Raw genomic sequence first — 24,495 nt, forward strand, 5'->3', positions numbered from 1 at the left:
GGGGTGGACATATAAGGTTCAAAATGGCTTTAAGGTTTAGCCTCTGAAAATGATACGTTCGGACATCATGCGCCAGGAATGGAAATTAGAATTGGGGGAACAGTTCGGTGAGAGTCCCAGCAAGGGGGGAGGAAAGGCTGACGTTCACAATGATGCAGTTACCTTCCCCTCCACAGGGGATCGCGGCCGATTCGTGGTTTCAGGAGGCGAAGACACTTGTCCCGATGGTTTAGTGAAAAGCCAACTGTCCCCATTGTGAAACCAACCCCCAGTGGACACCATCATGTCCTCACCATGTTGCACGTTGCCAGTTCCACAACGCTTTTGATGCTGCCGAGACGACTGTCCGCGACTAGCGCGCAATCAGTAGAGCAGGACTGAAGCTCCCTTAGACGCCACCTTTCCAAACGTCACTTTTAAAATAGCACTGCTTTAACAGAGCACCAGCTAAAGCAGGACACATTTAATTTATTTATAGGTTTCTTTTTCTTTAGTGACTCACTTCAGTCCTGCACTTTGACTTGTGCATGTCTGAGATATTTAAAATCCAGACAGTGTCATCAGTTCTGGTTTGATGCACAGAGGCATCACCGTTAAATTAATGGACTGGTAGCAGATTTTACAGATATAGTATTTACATGCTTTTTGAAATATTTAACTGCATAATATGGTATTCCCAAAGATAGCTGTTTGAGGCTAGGGAAAAAGTAGTTTATTATGCCAAGTGGCCTAACCTCTTCTGTTTGCACAGAAATGTGGAAATTTAAAACAGAGAATGTGGTAAATATTACCAGCCACCATGATAAGATGCTATAGTCATACCTTTTGATTTTCTGTAGCAGTCCAAAGGCAGAAATACACTTTGCAAAAGAAAGTAGAAAGATAACATTCCAACAGGGATATTGAGGGTAGCTATGTCACATAATAGAGAATGGTACAGACACAAAAAACAAGGTATTTAAAAAAAAAAAAAAAAAAAACAGAAATTTTTCAAGAAAAAATAAAACAAATGAACTCGCATTTTCTGCCATTGTTTAAAATGGTTAAAGAGCTCTTGGGTATTAACTACACATTCACCACAATGTGTGTCGACTCACCTCGCCCGCTTTATTACCCACAAACGTCCCACTAAAGGAGCTTGTGGGGAATAAAAGTTAAGTGCTACCAAGCAAACGCTTCCCAGCAGACCTCAGTAGGTGAACAGACAAACAGTTGCAATTCCTACCGAGCGGTAATGGACAGGGTTTGTTTGGAGATTTGCGTCCAGTGTTTGACGGAAAGTCATCCATTATCCAGTCATTTACATGTTATGTACACAGGAAAAACAGTTTATAATCATTCAAATTATTTACATGGGGAGATTAAAAAAAAAAAAAAGCACAACAGTGCACCACACATGTCAGATGTGACCAGTAAACAGAGGCCTTTTCAAGAAGAAAAGCAAAAAATTGAGGGAATAAGCAGACTTATATAGTCAATACAGGTACCAATCACTCACCATCAAGTTACACTCAGCCATCAGGACTTTGATAATAACGAAGTGTAATCAGGCTTGCGGATAATCCGCGATAAAAGCAACACATGAACTCCAGCCGTGCTCCAGCACAACACAATTTTCTGACAAGCAGGGACCCCCCCCCCCATCCCAAACCCCATCCATCTACCGGTGGGACTGCCTCCAACAATAACGGGACTCTGAGCCACTGCGGCCCCGAAAGCAGCCCAGCAATGAGGTGTATTACACGACACGCAGAGCTTCTGTGCCCAAGGGACAGCAGCACAGAGGTAGCAGGCAGAGTTCCTTCCGCCACCGTGCCCACATCTCCGAAGGCTCTAGCCTTGATGATTTGTTATGTTTAGGAAAGATTGATAAGGACTAAAGGGTAGTGTGCTGCTGCTCCAATGAGCCCACGCTGTGGCTTACGCTAACAGCGCCTCCTGTCTCGCGTAACAAAACTTGCAACACAAAACCGGGGACAATGTTGAAAATTAATGGGTCTGAAAACGCCATAATGCAGCAAGAAAGGTCATGGCTCAGAATGACAAATCACTAGAGCAGAGAAGAAAAATATACGTGAGGAAAAATTACGAGACGATTTCGTGTTTTGGGAAATGATGGATTTCGTTATCCTCAGCTGCCAGCATTTCTCACCAGCAGATCATTCAGGGTTAGGGGCTGGTTATTTGTTCATCTGTAGAACAGGTTAGAACCACCAGCAGCAGCACTTACAGTTGCCGCCATGCTGTCACGTGCACAACACGCTTGCTCACCACATAACATCAAAACGACAGCAATTTTAGTTACCAGATCAAGGCTCAACCCAAAAGAGCCATTAAAACCCGACAGCGCAAACTCTTCCATCCCACTTTTCACTGACAAAGAGGTGGGTAACAAGATGGAGACCTATTTGTGATAAAGTAAAATAAAAACATGAAAGTCTCATTTAAAGGGTTAGGAAATGGGTGGGGCAAGGCCAAACTAGCCCCTCCTCCTAGCTGAGCAGCTGGCGGATCTCCTTGTGCATGTGACACAGAAAGTCCACATAGGATGCACCACCACTGTTGTTTTTGTCTTCTACCAGAAAGTGCCTGAAAATGAGCTCCAGCTTGTCTTCCTGTTTGACCACCAGCAGCTGTGGGAGGAGGAGCGAAGTGAAATGAGCGTCGGCCAAGATGTTCCCCAACAGTCCAGAGAGCAACACGTGAGAGACAATTCACTGCAGCACCATACCTTCATATAGCGGGACCGCTGATCGCGAATGGACTTGATCATGTCGCGCAGCTTCTTTGAGTAAGGATTGTTCAACACTGGTAGAGTTGTCTGTAAGAGGGTAAAAATATTAATTCACTTTTTTCCATTGCACTGGAAATTACAGTGACTGATGCAATTACCGGAAAGGGTAAAGTGACTGATGAGGGAATGGGGTTACTCACCATGTTGGGGTCAATCTGCCCGAAGGAAGAGATGCCAAAGATGTTCTGCAGTAGCTCCTGCTGAGTGTTGGCTCCCACCCAGAGGAAGAGCTGCAGGCCATTCTCCAGCAAATAGACCCCTCCCTTCGACAGCCTTTCCTCCGAGTCCCTCACAGCCACTGGAAGGGCTTCGCTCTCCAAATCCAGCTTTTGCTGCAAGAACATGCACAGAAGGTCAATGGCAGCACCTATACACAAACACAGAACAAGCAACAGCAAATCACAACATATATAGACATATTTCATACAACTGTGCAACCGTGTTCAGTGAACCACAATGCATGCCTTCAATGAATGTAAACAAAAGTGCATGTACAAAAGTCAATGACAGCATACATACCATTATTAGAGGCAACAATTACCCACCGTACTCATACACATGTTATACAGCAAGAGAGAATGAGATGAGCAGGTGCCTCACCAGTGGCAATAGGCGTGGATAAAAGAACACATGGCTCTCAGCCACATCCATGCAGGAGACCAGCTGACGCAGGTAGGCCCGTTCATCCAGGGACACGTCAGCCCCAGGATGCAGCACATCGCTCTTCAGCACACAGTTCAGGTAGACCGGCAGAAGCTTCATACACTCTGGCAGGATCAACTATAGGACAGTCGCAGTCAGAACATGGTGCGGAGGCGGATTCTGAGCTTCGTATGATGCTTTTTACGAGTCTTAGCCAAGGAGCTATATCTTGTAAAGACTGGGTGTAATTTCACTTTCCTCAAATGTACTTAGTGCTCAGCAGTAACAGCCCAGTTCCCCCCACCCTTCCTTAGGATGGAAGTATAGCCATACCTGTCCAGCTGATGAGGGGCTAGCGCAGTTCTTGCGGTAGCAGGCAAGGATCTGGGCACATTGGTTGGTGAGGCCGTCTCTCACGTTCTTGGTGGGATTGCTGAGAACACTGTGATAAGCTGCTCACACGAGGGAGGCGGCCAGATTTTAAAAGAAATTGTGAAAATTTAAGCAACAAACAATAAGCAGATCTGAACATGGGTACATTGTTTCAGTAAAAAATAATTATCTGTTCAGCAGTACGTTGTACTGCACATCAGGAAATTCTGAGTTTGTACATTTAAGCCATTTGTGACAAGTCTCTCTTACATATTTGGAAGCTGTCAGCGGTACCTTAAAATTTAAAAGAGGCGTTTTGCCAAGCCCTTACCGTGTTTGGCGAAGAAGTTGATTAGGGTGTCTGTCTCGCAGTTGCGATACAGGTCTGCTAGCTGCGTGCAACAGTTCACAGCCAGGTTGTGGACCCGGAGCCGCCGCTGTCCACTACAGCTAGTGTAGAGCACGGCACACTGGGTAGCGGAGACAGGAGTTACAAAACAGGGGGAATGTGAGAACTTAAAGCAGCAGACTTCATCCAACAATTTACTTCAAACATAGAAGTGAAAAATGGAACTATCATTTTACGGACAGCACTTATGATTCAGGATCAATCACCATACTGATGCAGCGCTATGAAGAGGGTACCGAGCTGGAGACCTGGACAATGTGCGTAGCCGTCTTACCTGTATGAGGGCACCAGTCTCTTCGCTGAGTTTGTCGTCATGTCGGAACTCAACTGTGATAGTCTTGTCACAGTCCAGTCCAGCTAGCTCCACGTCAGTGGTGTTGCTCATGTAGAAGGAGCCGTAGAAGTCCATGGCTCGGATACCTGGCAGAACAGGGAGAAGGCGAGGATTGAGTGGCAAGGCCAAGGGGATCAAAGCAGCACACACAGGAACAAGTGAATTGGACGAAGTTCTACGTGCCAGTGCTGGTCCGCACTCTCATCACAGCATCAAAGCCCATGTGCTTCTGAACAGCCCTGCGCAGGTCGTGGAGAAAACATTCCCTGTCTGTGGTAGCCTAAAGACAAACCACACCATATATATGAGTATGTACCCAAACCACAGACTGGAATGGGGATGGGGGGGAGTCTTTGACGCCAACTGACTAAATTAAAAGCTTTGCTTATTTCTAAGGTATTGAAATAGGAAACATTCATCTAGCAGACCACTGCAGGACAGGAAAATGCACCAGGACCTATTCAGTACACATGAAAACATACCTAACAAGACCTCTAGAATGCACATGCATATGGACCTATCCATTAGGAGGACAAGCATTATGTATCCTTACATATTTTTGTGTATTCTGTGCTTATAAATCAGGAGAGGATATTTTCATTTGCATCTCTTTGTCATTTGACCACCTGTTTTAAGGAGCTCTGGAGTACACCCTCACCTGGAAGTAGGTGTATTTGTAGAGAGAGCCTCCAGTGAAGGAGGGTACAATGCCCAACGTAGCCACGTCCACATACTGATTGGGGAAGAGGAAAAGGTCCATACAGCAACCCTGAGCCACACACTCCTTTGCCAAGTTACCATAGAAAGTGACCTGGGGCTGAAACAGGGACTGGAAGCACATAAAAGAACCAGCTTAATTCTTGTGTTATGAGCAGAAGATCTTTTGTCATTTCATTGTGACTCCAGGAGGGTATGCTGCTCATCTGCTGGAACACAATAAATCACAAGCAAGAACAGCAAAAGCGTAGTGCTAATAGGTACCATTCATAAACAGACACACAACCTTCCCAAAACATGGCCAGAGTAGCATACATTTTGAGAAATGCATCGTTAAGCAACTGTCGCTGTACACACACACACACACACACATTTTCAGAACCGCTTGTCGCTGTACGAACATCATAAAGTCTACTTATACAAACCTAGATGGTATAGCCTCGATGCAGTCAACAGACGTGGTAAACACGAGATTTATGATGCTGCTGCTGCCATAACGCATCATACTGTTTTACAGTAAACTTTTTTATAACTAGGAAGAGTACACTCTAAAATAATAAGTATAGTAAATACATAAAGCAGTAACATAAGTGTTTATCATCATTGAAAATTATTATATACTGTACATAATTGTATGTGCTATACTTTTATACGGCTGGCAGCGGAGTAGGTTTGTTTACACCGGCACCACCACCAACACGTGAGTAACACACTGCACTACGACGGCTACAACGTCGCTAGTTGATAAGAATTTTTCAGGACCATTATAATCTTATGGAACCACCGTCGTAGATACGATCAGTCGTTAAGTGGCACATGACTGTACGTGCATGCACACAAGTACACACACCTTCTCTTTGTCGGTGCCAATGAGCTTCTTATCCTCACGGTTCTTCAGCTTCCCAGGGGCCTCTGCAATTGGCAGCGATGAGTGGAAGACGAAGAGCTTCCCAGCGCAGTCAGCGGCCTGTGGGGAAGTAAACCAAGGAAATCCCTTTCCTTATTAGTGCTGTTCTAACCAGACTTTGGTTCCACCAGCCTGCAGTGTGCTCCGGGGGCTAGCTTGTACAGAGCGTTTAATATTGCAATGGTCTGGCTTTCCACACAATTCTTCTTAAAGAATAATAAAAAAAAAAAAAAAAAGCCAACAAAAGGTCCCCTATGTATATAATGGATTTTAAAGTCCAACTTGTACTTACTACTTTCTGCTGGTTTACTATATAATAAGGCACATTTTAGCTAAACTCAGCCAATTACTTAGAGACAGAATATCTAAAGATATTTCTGATATTTAAAATTCCTTCTGTGGGAGTGCTTTCGTTGGGTTGCTCTGCCTTTTCACTTAGTGGAATGCAGCTCTTGAACAACAAACAAAAAATAATTCAATGTGGTTTTAGGAAAACGTGGTGAAAGGAATGAGTTCTGAACCTTGAGGGCCTCTAGTCCAGCCTGGATAACAGGTCCAAACACCGTCTCCGTTTCCCTCGTGTCGGCAAACATCTCAGGTATCTGATCCAGTAAACTGCAACAAAAGCATCATGCTGTCAAAGCCACTAACAAACTTCCATGATCCCCACATACAAAAACAAAGTCATTAAGAAAGAAGTTGTTCAAAGGCTCTCCAGATACATGGTGCCCTGTCCTCACCTATTTATGACAGCGCGGGACTCGCCCACATTCACCAGGAAGCCATCAAGTAGAGGGACAAACATGTCAGCCACATCTGAGACCACCATCATCTGGGGCTGGGCCAGGGAGCTCTTCACATTGTAGAAGTGCAGCACCTTGTTGTAGGTGACAAAGCCAACCCTGATGCTTGACTCTCCTTCGTTGGTCTCTCTGCAGCAGCAAACACAGGGCTGGGTTAAAGAGCTGACCCCACTCACAGAGTCTCCCTATGCTCTGAGCAGTTCACATGACAGCCTTGGCATTGGGAAGATAACGCAAAGCACTCAATTCAGCTACTACCTCATTGGCCACGATGGATGAAATTTAACAAGTGAAAGCCACTGAAACGTGGGTGGATCCCAGTTGGCTGCTTTCATAAAACCTTAACACTTCCATCCATCCATCCATCTTCCTCCGCTTTATCCGGGGCCGGGTCGCGGGGGCAGCAGTCCGAGCAGAGTCCTCCAGACTTCCCTCTCCCCGCACACCTCCTCCAGTTCCTCTGGGGGAACCCCAAGGCGTTCCCAGGCCAGCCGGGAGACATAGTCTCTCCAACGTGTCCTGGGTCTGCCCCGAGGCCTCCTCCCAGTGGGACAAGCCCGGAACACCTCTTCAGGGAGGCGTCCAGGAGGCATCCGGAACAGATGCCCGAGCCACCTCAACTGGCTCCTCTCGATGCGGAGGAGCAGCGGCTCTACTCCGAGCTCCTCCCGGGTGGCTGAGCTCCTCACCCTATCCCTAAGGGTGCGCCCAGCCACTCCGCGGAGGAAACTCATTTCTGCCGCTTGTATCCGCGATCTCATTCTTTCGGTCATGATCCAGAGTTCATGACTATAGGTGAGGGTAGGAACGTAGATCGACCGGTAAATTGAGAGCTTCGCCTTACGACTCAGCTCCCTCTTCACCACAACAGACCAGTACAATGACCGCATTACTGCGGACGCCGCACCGATCCGTCCGTCAACCTGCCGCTCCATTTTTCCCCTCACTCGTGAACAAGACCCCAAGATACTTAAACTCCTCCACTTGAGGGAGCAACTCCCCCCTAACCCGGAGGGGGCAATCCACCTTTTTCCGACTGAGAACCATGGCCTCGGATTTGGAGGTGCTGATTCTCATCCCCGCCGCTTTGCACTCGGCTGCAAACCTCCCCAGTGCACGCTGCAAGTCTTGACTTGATGAAGCCAACAGGACCACATCGTCCGCAAAAAGCAGAGACTTCAATTCTCCAAAACCAGTCATGACTGCTAAAGCCACTCCTTACACACAATTCCCAAATTGACTCCCACATTTATTTCATCGTATGTTCTAGTACTTGGTAACCTATGAGTTAAATGAAAAGATTACACATTTCAGAGGATATAGCAGGTTGTCACATGTAGACTTATACTGTATGAGCAGTGGTGAATGGAACTTCTCGTGAGATTCTTTCAGAAGAATCTGTGTCTCTGGATTGACATCCTTTGAACGGGAAACACTTGGGAATCTGGTGGAGGGCATGGATTTTTATAAGTTCTTTTTTGAGAACGGCTCGATGGACTTTATATTTTCTGCATGCAGGATGTGAATTGTGAGCTTCTGCTCTCCCTCTTTCAGCGTTGAAGGAGTAGAGGAAGCTGGTCCACACCACATTTCTGAACACCCCACGTGCACCTGATTGCCTACATTTGCCAGACATAGTACATTGACAGCCAGGGGTGGCTGTAAGGGTCTTGTAAGAACTCTCACAGCCTACCAATACAGGGAACAATGTTTCTGTGGCGCCCTTTACTGCGTACCTCGGCAGGTAGTCAAGTAAGGTCTTCAGCTCCTCACAGACGATGCTGACTAGACCACTCTTCATGGCGCTGTATGATACATCAATAAGGAAGATGTAGGCTGGCGGCTGGGGCAGCTTGTTGTTCTGCCAGGCAAAGTTGGAGAAAACTGGATGTCAGTTTAGCGCAGTTGAGCAAATGCCTAAGCATATATTTTTAAGTCGGCCTCTTAATCTCTGGCTTGTTATTTTACAGGGCAAAAGCTTCTCCCACTGCTGGAAAACACTACCGAGGGTGTGTTCCTACAGAAAATCAACTGCACAATGGTCTATAACGCAGTAGTCCCCCCTTATCCGTGGGGGAGATGTTCCAAGACCCCCAGCGGATGCTTGAAACCACACATAGTACCAAACCCTATATATACTGTGTTTTTTCCTATACATACATACCTATGATAAAGTTTAATTTATAAATTAGGCACAAGTAGAACTGATCTTTTTTATAAAAGTTTATCTAAATCAAAAAAAGGTTACTGTAACACAAGCACTGCGATTCCACAATAGTTGATGTGATAACCTAGATGGCTACTAAGTGACTAACGGGCAAGTAGCGTATACAGCGTGCATATGCTGGACAAAGGGATGACTCACGTCCCGGGTAGGATGGTGAGAGATTTCATGAGGCTACTCAAAACGGCAAGCGATTTAAAACTTATGAATTGTTTATTTCTGGAATTTTCCATTTAATATTTTTAGACAGTGGTTGACCTTGGGTAACAAACTGCAGAAATCAAAACTGTGGATAAGGGGGACCGCTGTTTTTTACACAGCAAGTTTAAAGACATTAAATCCACCTACTATAAATTTAACAGATTTATTAAAACTATAAAATTGATTTAAGGACTGATGAAGTTAGTTTCAGAAGAGACCAACACTAATCAACGGTTGGAGGTCTTTGGGAATGACACTGTCTAGCTGAAGTCTTGGACATACTGACCTTGCAGTATTCCACAGTGGCCAGAAACTCATAGCTGCCCAAAGAAAGTTCTGGCCGATCACAGTCAACCCGTTTCCCAGTGTGGTCCAAGTGCTGGAAGTAGTATGGAGGTACTAGGATGGGGAGGACAGGAAACCAATCAGCAGGAGTGGCCTCCCTGTCCTCCGTCTTCATTCTCTTCGACTTGTTGGTAGCATTTGACACTATCCATCACTGGATTCTACTTTCCTCTCTTGGACAACATGGCCTCAAAAGATTGGCACTGAAAGGGTATGAGTCCTACCTATCACATAGATCTTGTTTGATAATTTGGTGTGACTACCTCTCATTCTCTCAGTTGATGTTCAACAGGTCTCAGCGCTGGGTCCCTACTCTTCTCCATCTACACCTCTTCTCTTGTTATCTGTCACTGCCTCTCTTTGAGTCTCCTACCATTGCCATCCCAACAATACCTGCTTCTTCTCTTTTCACCTGCTCCTCCCATATTACTACCTGCCTCTCAAACATCTCTGCTTGGGTGATTACCATCTACAACTCAACCTGTCCAAAACGGAGATCCTTCACCTCCCTGCTGGTCCATCTATGTATTGAAGGAACTCTATTAAAGTGGACAACTCAGTCATTTCACTTACCACATTGGTTCAGAATCTAGGAGTAACAACCAACTTGCATCTCTGCTTCTCTCAACATAGTGTTACCATAACCCTGTCATGTAGTTACACCCTGCTCTTATAACAAACTACACAGCTTCCTGTACAAGCTATAGTGATATCCCACCTGGACTACTGTAACTCTCTTCTCTCTAGCTTCCTACATAAGCCTCTGATACAACTGATACAAAATGTCATGGCACAAATTGTATTTGACCTGCCAAAATGTTCTCATGTATCAACCCTCCTTGGCTCTCTCCATTGCCTGGCTGTAGCTACCTGTATCAAGTTTAAGACTCTGGTTACAACCTAAAATCATCAACAGATCTGCTCCATGATACTTACAAGACCTGATTCCCCACTATGCTCCAACCACACTGCTATGCTCCTCCACTCCTGGTCACTTGGCGGTCCAAAATAAAAAGCCAGAATGTTTTCGGTTGTGGCTCAAAAGTAGTAAAATGAGCTCACTCTGAACCTCTGACTCCCACTTAGCATTCAAGAAGGGTCTCAAAACACATGTTTTTACTCACTTCTCTTTGGATCTCCTATCTACTCCATAAATTGACATAATTTGTCACAAATATCCCTGTACTTCCTATAATATGTATATGCTGCTACCCATGTAATGCTACTGTACCTATTCTATAGGCAATTATCAATGTAACATATGCTGGCAGACAGTCACAGTTCTTCAATAATGTCTGCATCTATTTTTCTCCATCTGTTGGTGAAATGCACTTTTATTTTTGCAGAGTTGTACATCATTTTGGATAAAAGTGATTGCTAAATGAATATATAGGAACCACTAGTCATATCTTCACATTTAAAAGAATAAATTACACTGGGGCTTTAGAAAAATGAAATTCAAGTCTTCCCAGCAGCTGGGTGATATCATCTCAAACAACTAGGGGTTATCAAAGCACCAAGCGCTGAACCCCTGATTACGTGGAGAGAAATGAGCTCACCCACCTTCTGTCACGCAGCTGCAGAAGCCACACTGGAAGCGTCGGCCACCCTCGATGAACTGCATGTATGGGCACATGTATGCTTTGCAGCGGTTGCAGCGGATTGGACCTCGCTCACCATGGTCCACAGGGTAGGATAGGGCCTAAAATGCAGAAACTTCTTTTACGAGAGCAAATGAATTCATCACACCAGTAAAATGGCATACTACACATGCCTGTCTTGAACTCAAGTAAATCATTTAGGGCTCTGTAGACTGACTGCTTACCTATGAGAATATTAATACCAAAATTACATTACCCATTTTTTTTTTTGACAACCTGTACACACTAATGCAATGATGTTTTATTTAGTTTTTCTTAGTTCTGGAATACCTTTGGCGCTTGGGTCTACACCATTCATGGGGATACAGCACACTGATAACACAACATCTGCTTACTGAACCCACACAACACACAGCAATTTTCGTGTGTATATTTCCTCAACATGTATTTCCTACACTAGACTTTAGGGGGTGTTGTGGTCACAATGGAGGAGCACCTGCTCCATGTCCAAGCGGGATCACTTTCCCCCTGATGTACTCAGACAGCTGCAGCAAAGAGAGCTAAACAAGCATCTATCATTAGTAACACAAACATGGCAGAGTGGATGGGGGGCAGAGGGGCAAGGCAGAAAGCACACAGAGGGAGTCAGGTTGGGGGGGAGGGGTACGGATGGTGTCAACAGGAAATATGTAGGAGAGTAAGCATAAAGAGGAACAAGAAAAATTGAAAAGCTGAGGAATTCAAGTAACACTGCTGCACATGGCTGCATTTTCATTAAGCACCATTTTTAATGCTGCACATGGTGAAAAAGAAGAAATGGGTCTAGAAGTCGTCAAACAAAATGTCCCCCAGCAATTACTAAATCAAGGTACTTCATAAATCTAAACCAGGGCAACACCGGGAGCACCCATGTCAGGGGTTCAAACACTTCAGCCCAACCAACAGCTCACATTGTCACTTTAGGGAAAATCGAGGCAAACTAATAACATAACATATTTCTTGGAGAAAATGTATATGCACTGATGTTAGGATGCCGGTTCCACATAAAAAGAGGAACAGAAAAGGCTGATAAATGAAAAATCTGAAATGTAACAGAGTCGTCGTCTTTTCTTCACGGGGACTGCAACGGTAAGAACACTAAAGCATTTACATTACATTTATTCATTTAGCTGACGCTTCTCTCCAAAGCCACTTAATGTTCAGCTACTTACAATTATTTACCCATTTGCACACCTTGGTAATTTTCCTGGAGCAATTGTTCACAGGTACTACAGCTGAAGGTGAACTACGAACCTACAACCTTTGGGTCCAAAGGTGGCAGCTCTAACCACTACGCTACCAGCTGTCCCTAAACAGTCCTACTTTGTAACAGTACACCAAGATAGTATCACACAGGTAGAAGATGGGCCTATTGCTCCTCCCACATCTCTTACCTCATCTGGGGGCAATGTTGCCAAAGGCTTAATGACAGCTGCCAGAGGCACCTGCGACTGCTTGGCCATGTCTGATGTGCAGGGTATGTTGTAGGCTGTGCAGCGGATGTACCGGGGGCTGGCATTGCCTGGACAGAAAGCAGATCAGGCATGGTTTGGTCATGTTTTAAGCAATGCTAGATTTCAAGCTGAGAAATGACATCAACTGTAGTACAGATCAATAAGTTGGCCTTTAATATAAGTGGAAGTGCTCAGTACTCACCTTGATCTCTGACCAGGAAATTGGTTGTTACGAGGGGGGGAACCTGACCTCTGACCCCTGTACTGAACGGCTCACCGCTCTTGTTGGCTTTATCATCCTCAATCACCTGAATCTGAAGCAGGAGAAGTGAGGCAGCATTATCATACATCCCTCACTGCAAAACACAGTGGCTGTTTGACAGTGAAGTTGGGTCGGATAAAAGTATACAACAGACGGTCCCCGAGTTACGATGGTCCGGCTTACGATTTTTCCACTTTACAACGGTGCAATAGTGATACGCATTCGGCAGAAACTGTACTTTGAATTTTGATTTTCTTCCCAGGCAAACGATATGCGGTACGATACCCTCTCGTGATGCTGGGCAGTGATCTGCTTCTCCCAGTCTGCCACGTGGTCACTAGTGTATACAACTGATACTCCACAGTATACTGTGTTGCCAGAGTTTAGATACACAACATAGATATGGGGGGGGGGGGGGGTATCTATCATGTCTACGAAATGTCCATCTGTGTCTCCTGCTACTAGCGAGAAGAAGAAGAGGAAGGCAATTACTCTTGAGGAAAAAGCCTGTAACGGCCATCGCAGGTGAACTTGGACTTTTGCCATCGACGATCTCAACCATCTTAAAGGATAAGAAGCGATGATGTTCGGTAGGTTGAGTGTATTAAATGCATTTTTGACTTACAAATACTTCCGTCTTACGACAGTACGTAAGTCGGGGACCTTCTGTATTCATTTTCAAAAATAATCCAAATTAAAATAAAAGACAATATCATACTAAAAAGCTTACAAAAATATCAATAAAAGAGGGATTTAAAATTATTGCACCTACATCATTTTGTCAGAAACAACCTGTACAAATAAATACTTTACAAATCAGAGAAAAACTTTTCATAGCAAGAGTAAAAACAAATGAATGTCAGTAACTGCTACTATTTCATAGACAAAGATACACAGGGACCACACACTTTCCACCTTTCTCAACCAATTCATTCACTGCATTTCTTGTGCTGTAATTACCAAGACGTAGCCAACATATGTCCCACTACAGAAAATTCTGGGACATTATAAAGTGAATTCTAAAACACAGAAGTTGAGGAAAGCCAATTTTAGGCTGGATGTACTCAGGAAGAACACAACAGCACCAGTCTACTGATTTTTGCTTGTATCCAGCTTAGAGAAATTCTTAAGAATGTCAGAAAGATTAGCAGATGTGATGGCACCCAAACACAGAAATTGCTTCAATCTGTATTTCAATAAACCAGTCTCCAAAGCAAGTGTACCTTGGAATACAATACTGCTTTGGACCATACACAGGAACATCTCATGCCAGTCAGACTATGCCTCTTTCCTTAATGTGGGATACAGTCGTAATTCATCTCCCATCTCAAGCTCGCATTCTTTTTGTTTTCAGTGTCTGGGCACACAGAAAATATGCCAAAAGAGTACTTCAGTGCTTTATAAAACATTTCCATGGTCTACACACAGAGAGAGGTGGTTTTCTCATAGCAGATAAGAGAAAGAAGGGGAGCTTCAGCATGCATGGGTGCAGGCCAGAAGTAGGAGACATAGGGTTTGGGGAACTGCATTTGATAGCATTGATAAAAGTGGGTGGTTACGAAGGCACACAGACATGTACACACCACACTGCAGACACACTGCACTTACTGGGCTGGGGATAGCATCTGGATCTATTCTATGTCTTGTTCTCTGCGCAGGAGGAAGCTCAGAGGCTTGCTTTTATTTAAAGAGTTAAACAATATCCCAAAAGTTAAAATAAAATAAAACAAATGAAAAGGGATCGATGGGAGAGATACAAAATAGAGAAAGGTAACAGCTTGTCATGTATGTCTTCGCAGAGATTAAACACTAGTCATGCTTTCAAACATTACCCCACATGCAAAACTCCAGTTAAATCAAGCAGCATAAAAGAAAAAAGTCAACAGAAGTTGAGCACAGGAGACAAAACATAACTGGAACCGTCACTTTTGTAGTTTTCAGACCATTTACATTACATGTAGGGCTTCCCGTTAGGTAAGTCACATCAAAATTATCCCTCCCTTAGATAATAATGCCAGATCCACATGATAGAATTGGTCACACATTAGCACGAGTTACTACTGGAGGGTCTCAATACTGTACTTTACATCAGTGCTTCAACAGTTCCCTGCATTCAACAAGTAAATAATTTGCATATAAGTCAAATATACTTAAAGTGGCTTTGAGAAGAAACTTCTTATACCTCTTATATAATTACCAAAAGTTCAGAGAGTGTACAATGAAATAAAGATTGAATAAAACACTATGGTAAGCCAGTGATCCACAAGTGCAACAGAATAACTATGTAATGGAGTTCTAGGTATGGCTTTCCAGATCAACCACATTACATAGCCTTACAGATCTAGTATTACTGCTGCTCCAGATCCTATTTGAGAATAATAGGGCAACATGGAATTCCTCAACTGTTAATTACAGTACGACAGAAAACATTACATAAGGAAATGCATGTACATTTCACATTCAGATTTAGTTTGTTAAATTTGTACTTAACCACAGCCATGTTTTGAGTCATATTTACATGCTGTATATATTAAAATGGTTTATATACCAGGGGACAGCTGGTAGCATAGTGATTAGAGCAACTGCCTTTGGACCCACAGGTTCAAGCCTCCCCTCTGGCTGTAGTACCCTTGAGCAAGGTACTTACCCTGAAATGCTCCAGTAAAATTACCCAGCTGTATAAATGGGTAAATAATTGTAACCTTAACACTGTAAGTTGCTTTGGAGAAAAGCATCAGCTAAATGTAAATATACATTTAACTATCTCCACATGTATTTACTAAGCTGACCCTTTTCCCCCCCCAACGCGACTTATAAAGTTAAGCTACATACATTTATTTACCCATTCATACAGCTGGGTAACTTTTACTGGAGCAATTTAGAGTAAGTATCTTGCTCAAGGGTACTACAGCTGGAGGTGAGACTTGACCCTGCGATCTTTGGGTCCAAAGGCAGCAGCTCTAACCACTACTCTACCAGCTGCCTTCAGTGCAAATTGCTAAGATAACCATACTTTTAAAAATAAACCAATTCATCACGTGTACAGCATAACAGATAGGACAGGCAGGCCCATCAGAACCTATTGTCAAAAGCAAGTCCACAAAGTACATGCTCAATAGCTGTAGGCCAATGAGTAACACTTAAATAAAGAGACATTTCAGCCATTACAATGAGAATTAAGTTGTTAAAACGCTGCAAGTGCACAAAAAAAGAATGAATGCTGAACCCAAGAGGATACGATGGGTAGCTCAACTTGAATATGATTCAAATATTCAGATTAGTAACATTCTGAGATCTGGTTACATAGGTTTCTCCAATGAGGACCAGCAAAGCTTGGGGCTGCAAGCTTACCGGACTGGGGATAGAGTCAGGATCCAGCCTCTTTGGGCCTGGTAGAGAGGGGGCTGGGGCTGGGCCTGGGGCTGGGCCAGGAGGAATGGGTGGAGCTCCAAAATTCTGCTGCACGGGATAGGGACTGGAATAACCAGGTTGCAGTGCTCCGCCCTGCCCAAAAGCACCTTGGAACAAAAATAGAAAGGACCAGGTCTTGTAAGTTATGCACACTTCTGATTAAATAGACCTCTGCTGGACTTAGGTTTACACAGTTTTAGATAAATGAATATGTAAACGGGCAAAAAGCAAAAATCAGCAGAGAAGACATTGTCTGGAAACAAATTATGGCATCACTAACTTCAACATTAAACGGAGATCTACCTATTGGCAGGGGAGGTCATTTGTTCCACATGAACTACTTTCTGTTTGGACCTCAAGCAAGATATCTGAAACCACAGACCAGACTGTCCTGCAGTGGGTAATGGACAATGGGGCACACCATTCATTAGGTAACTCACACCAGGCTGGTTCAGTTACACAGGAGAAAAAAAAAAAAAAAAAAAAAAAAAAACAGGTTAAGCTGGGTCTTTATGGTTACAAAAATCTCCCACTCCACATCTCAAGAATTAACGACAAGGCACATTTCTGTCAGCCTATTGGGGCTACCACCGCACCACTGACCCAGACAATTATTTCAACGTGGAAATATTTTACATACAGGGCAGCCACAAGGAAGCCTGTCCATTTTTGCTTTGAAGATGATAGGTAATGCAAGGACTCACCATTTTGCTGTGACTGGTATCCCTGAATTCCCGGCTGCATTGGAGGGCCTTGCATGGCTATGGGAGGTGGGCCAGGAGGCATCCCAGATGTGGCTGGCAGCCCTGACAAAGGTCCTTGGCTGGCCTGGGACATGGGAGGCCCTGACAAGGACTGGTGAGACAGGGGTGGTCCCTGCATGCTTGGAGGTCTAGGGGAAGCACTACCTACTGGAGGGAAGCCAGAGGTGGGAGCAGGGGCAGGATGGAAAGCAGGGGGCTGCTGAGGTAGGGGACCAGGGAACTGGGGTTGGGAGGTAGGTGGAGGAACAGGGAGCTGTTGAGTTGGGGGGCCAGGGAACTGAGGCTGAGAGGAAGGTGGTGAAACAGTGGGCTGCTGAGATGGGGGACCAGGGAACTGAGACTGGGAAGAAGGTGAAGGACCCCCCTGAAAAACAGGCTGGATTGCAGGTGGGGGTGTGGGGGTTATCTGGCCCTGGGAACTAGGTGGGGGTCCAACGGGAAAAGAGGAGTGTGAAAGAGGGGGTGGCCCACTAAATGAGGACTGAGCTGGAAGAGGTGGCCCACTGGAGAACAGTGGCTGTGAAGGAAGAGGTGCTGTTCCACAAACAGGGGGCTGGGATGGTGGGGTGGACATGGTAAAGGACTGCTGTGAGGGAAGGGCAGCTGCATAGAAACCTTGAGGGGAAGCCTGTGATATGGTAACATTAGTGGGAGGCTGAGAGAATGAAGGGGGGGCAGGTATGAGGGGAGGCTGTGAGGATGTTGGTGGAACTGAAAGAAACAAGAGAGCCTTTAGTAATTAATCATAAGAGGTTTTAAGTTACCAACAGCAATATCTGCAGGGGCCATTAACATCAGTGCAAGACATTTTCAGCGCTGGTTCTGACAGAAAAGCCTTTTAAGCCCATGACAACACTGCAATTGGACATTAAAGACTGAAACTGCATTTCATATCCTTGTTGCTTTAGTTGTACAATCGAAATTGCTTAAAAATACCATCGTACCCGGAGCAGCCAGGGACGACGCACTAGAAACCATTTGCATTCCGGCCATCTGATTGGTCATCTGCTGAACGCTTGCGGGCGGAGCACCACTCTGCTGCTGTCGGTAGGCTGGCTGGGGGCCAGCAGGATGCACATGAGCAGGCACGTAGGACTGGGAGACAGGGGGCCTGAAATGATACACAGGATACTTGCAGCAAGTGCAATATTCCCACACTGGTGATCGCTGCTCACAATTTAAAACTTCAATAATATATTACAACCAAACACTGAATGAGTATAATACCCATACAATTATGTCATGTGTTTGAAATACTAAGAAATAAAAGCTATAAGGAAATGATGCTTTGAAGTACAATTCCTAGGCAAGTCAAAGCACACAGTTTCTACCTGTAAATATGACCCATAATTCCTTTAAAACATTTTACATGTTTATAGTTTGAAAATGGTGGGGAAAAACTATTTCACATTTATTTATTTACACCTTTGGCAAAGGTCAATTACAATGTTAGGTTTCAATACTACTAATGGTAATGCTTACAATTATTTAACCATTTACAGGGCAGGCTAATTTTTACTGGAGCAATTCATGGTAAATACCTTGCTCAATGGTACCGCAACAGGTTATGAATCCATTACAAGACAACGGCTCTAACCACTACATATTTTGCTGTCCAAATTTGACTTATTTTTCCTACAAAATGGTCACTCATTTTGTAGTACTGTGCAAATTGGAGGAAAAACTATTGATTTATTTCAATTCAAGATCATGAATTGATTTTTTTTAAATTTGCTTTGCTAACACCATACTGCCATTATTGAATGGCAGAGTATGTTGGGACACGAGACATTATTACTGGTCATGTAGTCAGAGCCAGTGATCACTGTTGCCAAAAAAAAAAAAAAAAAACTACTACATTTCACTCAAATTGTCATGCTGATAACATGACTTGTAATGAGAAGTTCTGTATTAAAATTAGAAAATAATGCAAAATAGAAGCATTTCCAAGTTCTTAGTTATGTTGACTTCTGCCACTTGTTCTTCTAAAGTGTCAGTTTTATTCTGGTATTGTACACCCATTACAAGTTTTTAGAAAGCACCAAAACATTCTAGAAAGCATTAGACCCTTAAAGGTACTGCAATATTTGGTGCTTAGACCTCAGTGCCAAAATTTGCTATTTTAAAGAATCTGGAATATGTTTAAAAAAAAAAAAAAATCTTGTTACAAATGTTTATGTAATTAAATAAGCTACATAAATCACTGCTGGGTATTATATACAAAGTAATGCAGAATGTATACTATTATTGGCATGGATGTGTGTACGTGCAGTATACTACCCAACTTTTCAGTTTCAAACTCATCACTGATTTGGTGAAAATCTAACATGTTTAAAAATGATACACAAACCGAACATACAAATTAAAATGTCAGTTTTTTCCAAAACATTATCGATTCGAATAAATCAGTTAAAACCAAACAATCAAATTAATTTTAATAATGCAGCACTACCATTTAGAAGTGTTTTGTTTAACTAAGAGAACAGCAGCATACTGGAGCTAACCTTGGTGCTTGACTGCTCATGGTAGGAGGACCATTCTGAACCCCTCCCTGGGCATACTGGTTGTAATCTTGAGAAGCCAAGACTGGAGCCCCTGATGTGAGGGGTGGTCGTACTGAACCTGGACAAGCAAAGATGAGTCAAATTCTAATCCGCAGAAAACCCTGAACAGAATGTTGCAATTCACAAAAGGCAAAGAGTTGGAAGAATACATAAAAGGTATTATGCTAACATTGACTCAACAAATGTTCAGAACTTTGTTGTACTATACATTGAAACATAAACAGTAGCTGACAACTAAAGACACAAACAGGAAGCAATCCACTCAGGCAGACCAACCAAAGAAAGTAAAGTTACCCAAGTGAAGTGGAGAGGGAGAGGACAGGTCAGAAATTACATTTTCAGTCAGAGCCTTAGAATAAAAACTTGTATTGGGAGAATATCCTGGAATACAAGAAAAGATATGAAGCATAAAATAAGAAGTTATGCTTGTCTTCAAATCTATAAAGTTATGATGAATCCAAGTACTAAGTATTGTTGACCTCCATGAAAAAGCAATTCAAGACCAAGACAGGCAAAGTGTTTGGTTTTTAGCCTCCATTTATGAAACCTTCTCCAGGGACACTACATGGCAGACTGCCTGGGTCTCCAGGTTTGAAAGTGTTCATAACAAAGCACACATTTTCCAGTCTTTCAAGACCAAGAGCTGCAGACATTGTTAGACTTCCAAGGAAGAATAAAGACGGAATCCGACAAAAGAGAGCAGAACCTGAAGGTAGGCCTCCCTGCTGATATCCTGAAGCTGGGCCATTGTAGGGTGCATACTGTCCAGAGTAACTAGCTGTCATGTGCTGTCCCCCATAGCCTCCTTGAGGGTAGCCCTGGTAGCCAGGATGGGACTGTCCATATGGTGAGGCCATGTGAGCTTGCTGGTTGACATTCATTCTAGTGCATTCCTAGATCTGTAGCACGACACCAGAAAAAAGAGAGGAGACATAATGGTCAATACGTGCAATGAGGCAAGACTTCAGAAGAATCCAGTGCTTCGAGGCAAATTACAAGAACTTCTACATACTGCACTACAGTATATTTTATGAGAAGCAATCTGGAAGCACCAGGAACAGTGCTACTATAACAGGTCAAAAGAGAACTCAAACTCCAAGACCAAGTATAATGAGTAGAATACATGCTTTGCCTTCTCATGACAGTTGAATTCTAAATACATTTTATACACTACCTTTCTTGCAGTATTTCCCTGTATTGCTGGATATTTAAGACAGCAAATATGTTATAATATTAACCTTTAATCAGCAAATGTCTCTGCCCAAGGTGTGTTACAATGTTAATCAACTTTACCATTTTTACAGCTTGATATTTTTAACTGTGTCGATTCAGAGTGCGCCCATTGATCAAGGGTACTGCTGCAACGGAGGGATTCCATCCATAAATCTTAAGACAACAGCTTTAAAGACTACAATACCTCCTGGCCTATTATGAAAAGGATAGACAACAACCAGACACACACAGCACATGGCAGGAAATAAATCAGAGTAAGTGGAGCCACATCAAGCACGCTTATGATGCTACAGTACACCAGTTTACCTACATTCGCATTTATTCGTTCGTCTTGGACGGGTTTCTCGAAAGTGACAACGTTAAGCCATTTACGCCGATTTACCCCATTTATACAGTGGGATGACATTTACTAGAGCAATCTGGGGTAAGCAGTGATCAGGGATAGTACAATACTATAGATGATGGGACTTGAGCCTGCAACCTTTGGATCTCAAGGTGGGAGCGCTTACAACCAAGCACCAGCAGTAGGGATCCATCGGAAATGTGGTACACAAGGTGTGTTTAGTAATGTACTGTACTGGTTTACACAGTAACACCAGATGAACTCTCCTCTTCACCCTAGATCCACTTTTCACCAGCACTGTTTATTAGCTGCCAATGATAACACTGATAACAATAATTCTCACAAAGAGACAAATAAGGAGAAGACATGAGGGACACTTGCTCGCTATCAGTAGTACTGAACCATCATGATCATGATGATGTCCAGTCAGCCGCACCTGTAATACTGCACTACGCTGCTTCGATACCAATTACTAAACTGATACAACTGTTAGCTGAAGCAAGAAGAGCATAAAAAAGCTCGTACTACACGCTTCTCTCACTTAAGTTAGTCTAACGTACCAGAGACGAGATGCCGCCGGCAGCGGCTGCTGCTGACCGCCTGCAGGCCGTCATGGGCTCCAGCACAAGCCGCTACCGCACAGGGAGCAGCCGGCCGACCGGCCCGGAAATGCCTCGGGGAGGGAAACGCGGTGGCACAGATCAGCGCGCGCGGACCTTCCCTGACGAGCCGGACAGTCAGTCCCGGCTCCGAACGCGGCCTACATCAACTGTGACTCCGGGAGGGGGACGGCGCAGCGCCCTGCCAGGCGGAGTACAACTTAAAATTACACTCTTCCTCACCCACCTGAAAGGCAGCCAAAGAGGGTGCTGACAAAACCCGGGGGACACCTGTCTCCACCCGCGTCCACCTTCGTTTCAGGTCCTTCGCTACACAGGAGCCTCTAATCCCTCCCCTCGCCAGCACTTCGGATGTCAGAAACATACACCGGAAGTTCAACAACTGTGCGCCACGTAAACCCCCGGATGCTGCGCAGGCGCACTTGGGAGTTATTGTACAGTTAGTGCGTGAGAACAGATTGGAGTCGGTAGTGTTGCGCGCTCTTTTCGCGTACGAGCGGTTAAGCCGCGTACTTATTTAACGAAGATGTAACGAGTCGCAACCCATTTCGCACTGGTGTTTTGCTTGCTATTTGTAGTACTTTGTCTTAATTCAAGTTAATTTCTTGATAAAAGATAAAATAATAATTTGAAGGAAAAATTAGGGCAGTGCGGCGGCTCAGCAGTAGCGCTGGTGCCCCGCAGTAACCATAGTGTTTCGGGCGAATTGTGGTATCAGAATTGTAGATAATGTCTCCGACTCTGTGTAATTACATTTACATTTATTTATTTACATTAATTAATCTGCGTTGTGCTGCTGGCCTATTCAGGGTCTACTTGGTTCCCTCCCTGAGTTTCCAGCTCCTTTCAACCTTTACTCAAATACTCCAAAGAGTTTAGCCCATAATATAAACATTTACCTTTCTGAAAGATATACTATATGTCCGTTGGTACCTATTAAGGTTTACATTTATTCATTGAGCTGGTGCTTTTCTCTAAAGTGACTTAATGTTAAAGTTACAATTATTTATCTATACAACTGGGTAATTATACTGGAGCAATTTAGGGTTTTGCTCAAGGGAAGTGAAAATCAAACTTGTAACCTTTGGATCCAAAGGCGGGAACCCTAACCCTACCAGCTGTTCTCTTATTACTATGGTACAAGTATGTGAAGTGCTATTATGTTATTATAAACACACCTGCAGCATTGAAAAAGGGCAGAGACTGAGATTCCCAATTTAAGAAAAATAGTAAAATATTTCTTAGGATAAATGTAGGATGAAAATATATCTTAAATTTGACTTACTTTTTTTAGCCCCCTAAATGAACCTGAGAATTGCCTACTGTGTAAGCTGTTAAATCTGAAAATCTTTTTTAAAAAAAAAAAAAAACTTTTAAACTTAATTTGCTCCGTGTGTGCTTTCTTTTATAGTTTTCTGTTTTATTTTTTGCATTATGTGCTTTGAAACAAGGTGTTATGTGAATTTTTGACTGAGCGTTGCTGTTATTTTTGATAGTATTACAAGTGAATAATTATTCCAGCCATTGTCACTTCTTTTCTCAGTCATCTATCTTTCATCCTACGCCAGCTGGCGATCCTCGCGAGTGTCGGTCTGATATAGTGCTGGAATGTTGGGCTTATATGATGGCTTTATTGAACTGGCTATGAACCAATAGTAAGGACACTGACTCAATCCAATCAGCTCCTTGTGGTCAGGATGTTGTTATTAATCTCAGCCCCTCCAACCCAACTCAACCCGACCCAAGAAGGATTCTTTTTGTGAAATAACTTTAGAAGTTTTCACAATAGTAATTTCTCTAAAAAAAAAAAAAAAAAAAAAATTCAACATTTTGCATTCACCCATAACTCACACACACACACGCTGTCTGAAACCGCTTGTCCCCAGTGGGGGTCGCGGCGAACCGGAGCCTAACCCGGCAACACAGGGCGCAAGGCTGGAGGGGGAGGGGACGCACCCGGGACGGGACGCCAGTCCATCGCAAGGCACCCGAAGCGGGACTCGAACCCCAGACCCTCACCCATAACTATACTGGATAAAGATTATGGCATCCTTTAACATTTACATTTATATTTATTCACTTGGCAGACTCTTTCCTCCAAAGCGACGTACGTCGTTGTTGCTCGGTTAAATTTTTGGATTGAAAAACTCCACGCTCGTGTTTTTTTGCAAACTCACATTCGCTAGTCTCCGCAGCTGAGAGTCACGCTGTTCCTGTCCGTCTCCTCAACGGATCATAAAATCCTGATAAGATTTCCCCACTTTCCCTGGGCCACGGTTTGGTCAAGTCATGTTCCTGAAATAATACCCCTCTCCTTCAGGCTACAGGTTCGGGGTTACCCAGACAAAGCTCTGGAGGCAAGGGGCTATTTTGAGAGGGTCTATCAGCATCCCCTGGCAGTGCGGGGGCTAGATTGACAGGACAAGTGTGGCCGATGGGGCGGTCCAGTACCCTGT

The 24,495-nt window shown here is 43.8% G+C and overlaps 1 protein-coding gene across 4 annotated transcripts; it reads right to left on the reverse strand.

The window, feature by feature from the left end:
• Nucleotides 1-982: 982 nt before the first annotated feature.
• Nucleotides 983-24,291, reverse strand: LOC108918093 (protein transport protein Sec24C-like). Of its 4 annotated transcripts, none has more exons than XM_029254218.1 (25): nucleotides 24,217-24,291; nucleotides 20,550-20,742; nucleotides 20,138-20,224; nucleotides 19,784-19,901; nucleotides 18,224-18,390; nucleotides 17,220-17,990; nucleotides 16,456-16,622; nucleotides 14,713-14,781; nucleotides 13,045-13,156; nucleotides 12,783-12,910; nucleotides 11,312-11,450; nucleotides 9,690-9,802; nucleotides 8,715-8,839; nucleotides 6,916-7,107; nucleotides 6,697-6,790; nucleotides 6,119-6,235; nucleotides 5,210-5,380; nucleotides 4,735-4,831; nucleotides 4,492-4,637; nucleotides 4,140-4,278; nucleotides 3,770-3,888; nucleotides 3,395-3,574; nucleotides 2,935-3,126; nucleotides 2,732-2,821; nucleotides 983-2,633 (listed from the first exon to the last, which is right to left on the reverse strand). In XM_029254218.1, exons 2-25 carry the CDS (start codon nucleotides 20,722-20,724, stop codon nucleotides 2,493-2,495), a joined length of 3,849 nt encoding a protein of 1,282 aa, XP_029110051.1. In that variant the 5' UTR covers nucleotides 20,725-20,742; nucleotides 24,217-24,291; the 3' UTR covers nucleotides 983-2,492. The 4 variants fall into 4 exon arrangements, with proteins under 4 accessions (XP_029110051.1, XP_018580588.1, XP_018580590.1 ...); XM_018725072.2 differs by lacking the exon at nucleotides 24,217-24,291 and adding an exon at nucleotides 22,266-22,386; XM_018725074.2 differs by lacking the exons at nucleotides 20,138-20,224; nucleotides 24,217-24,291 and adding an exon at nucleotides 22,266-22,386.
• Nucleotides 24,292-24,495: the final 204 nt, after the last annotated feature.

Source organism: Scleropages formosus, chromosome 8 (genome assembly GCF_900964775.1).
Source record: "Scleropages formosus chromosome 8, fSclFor1.1, whole genome shotgun sequence".
NCBI lineage: Eukaryota > Metazoa > Chordata > Actinopteri > Osteoglossiformes > Osteoglossidae > Scleropages > Scleropages formosus.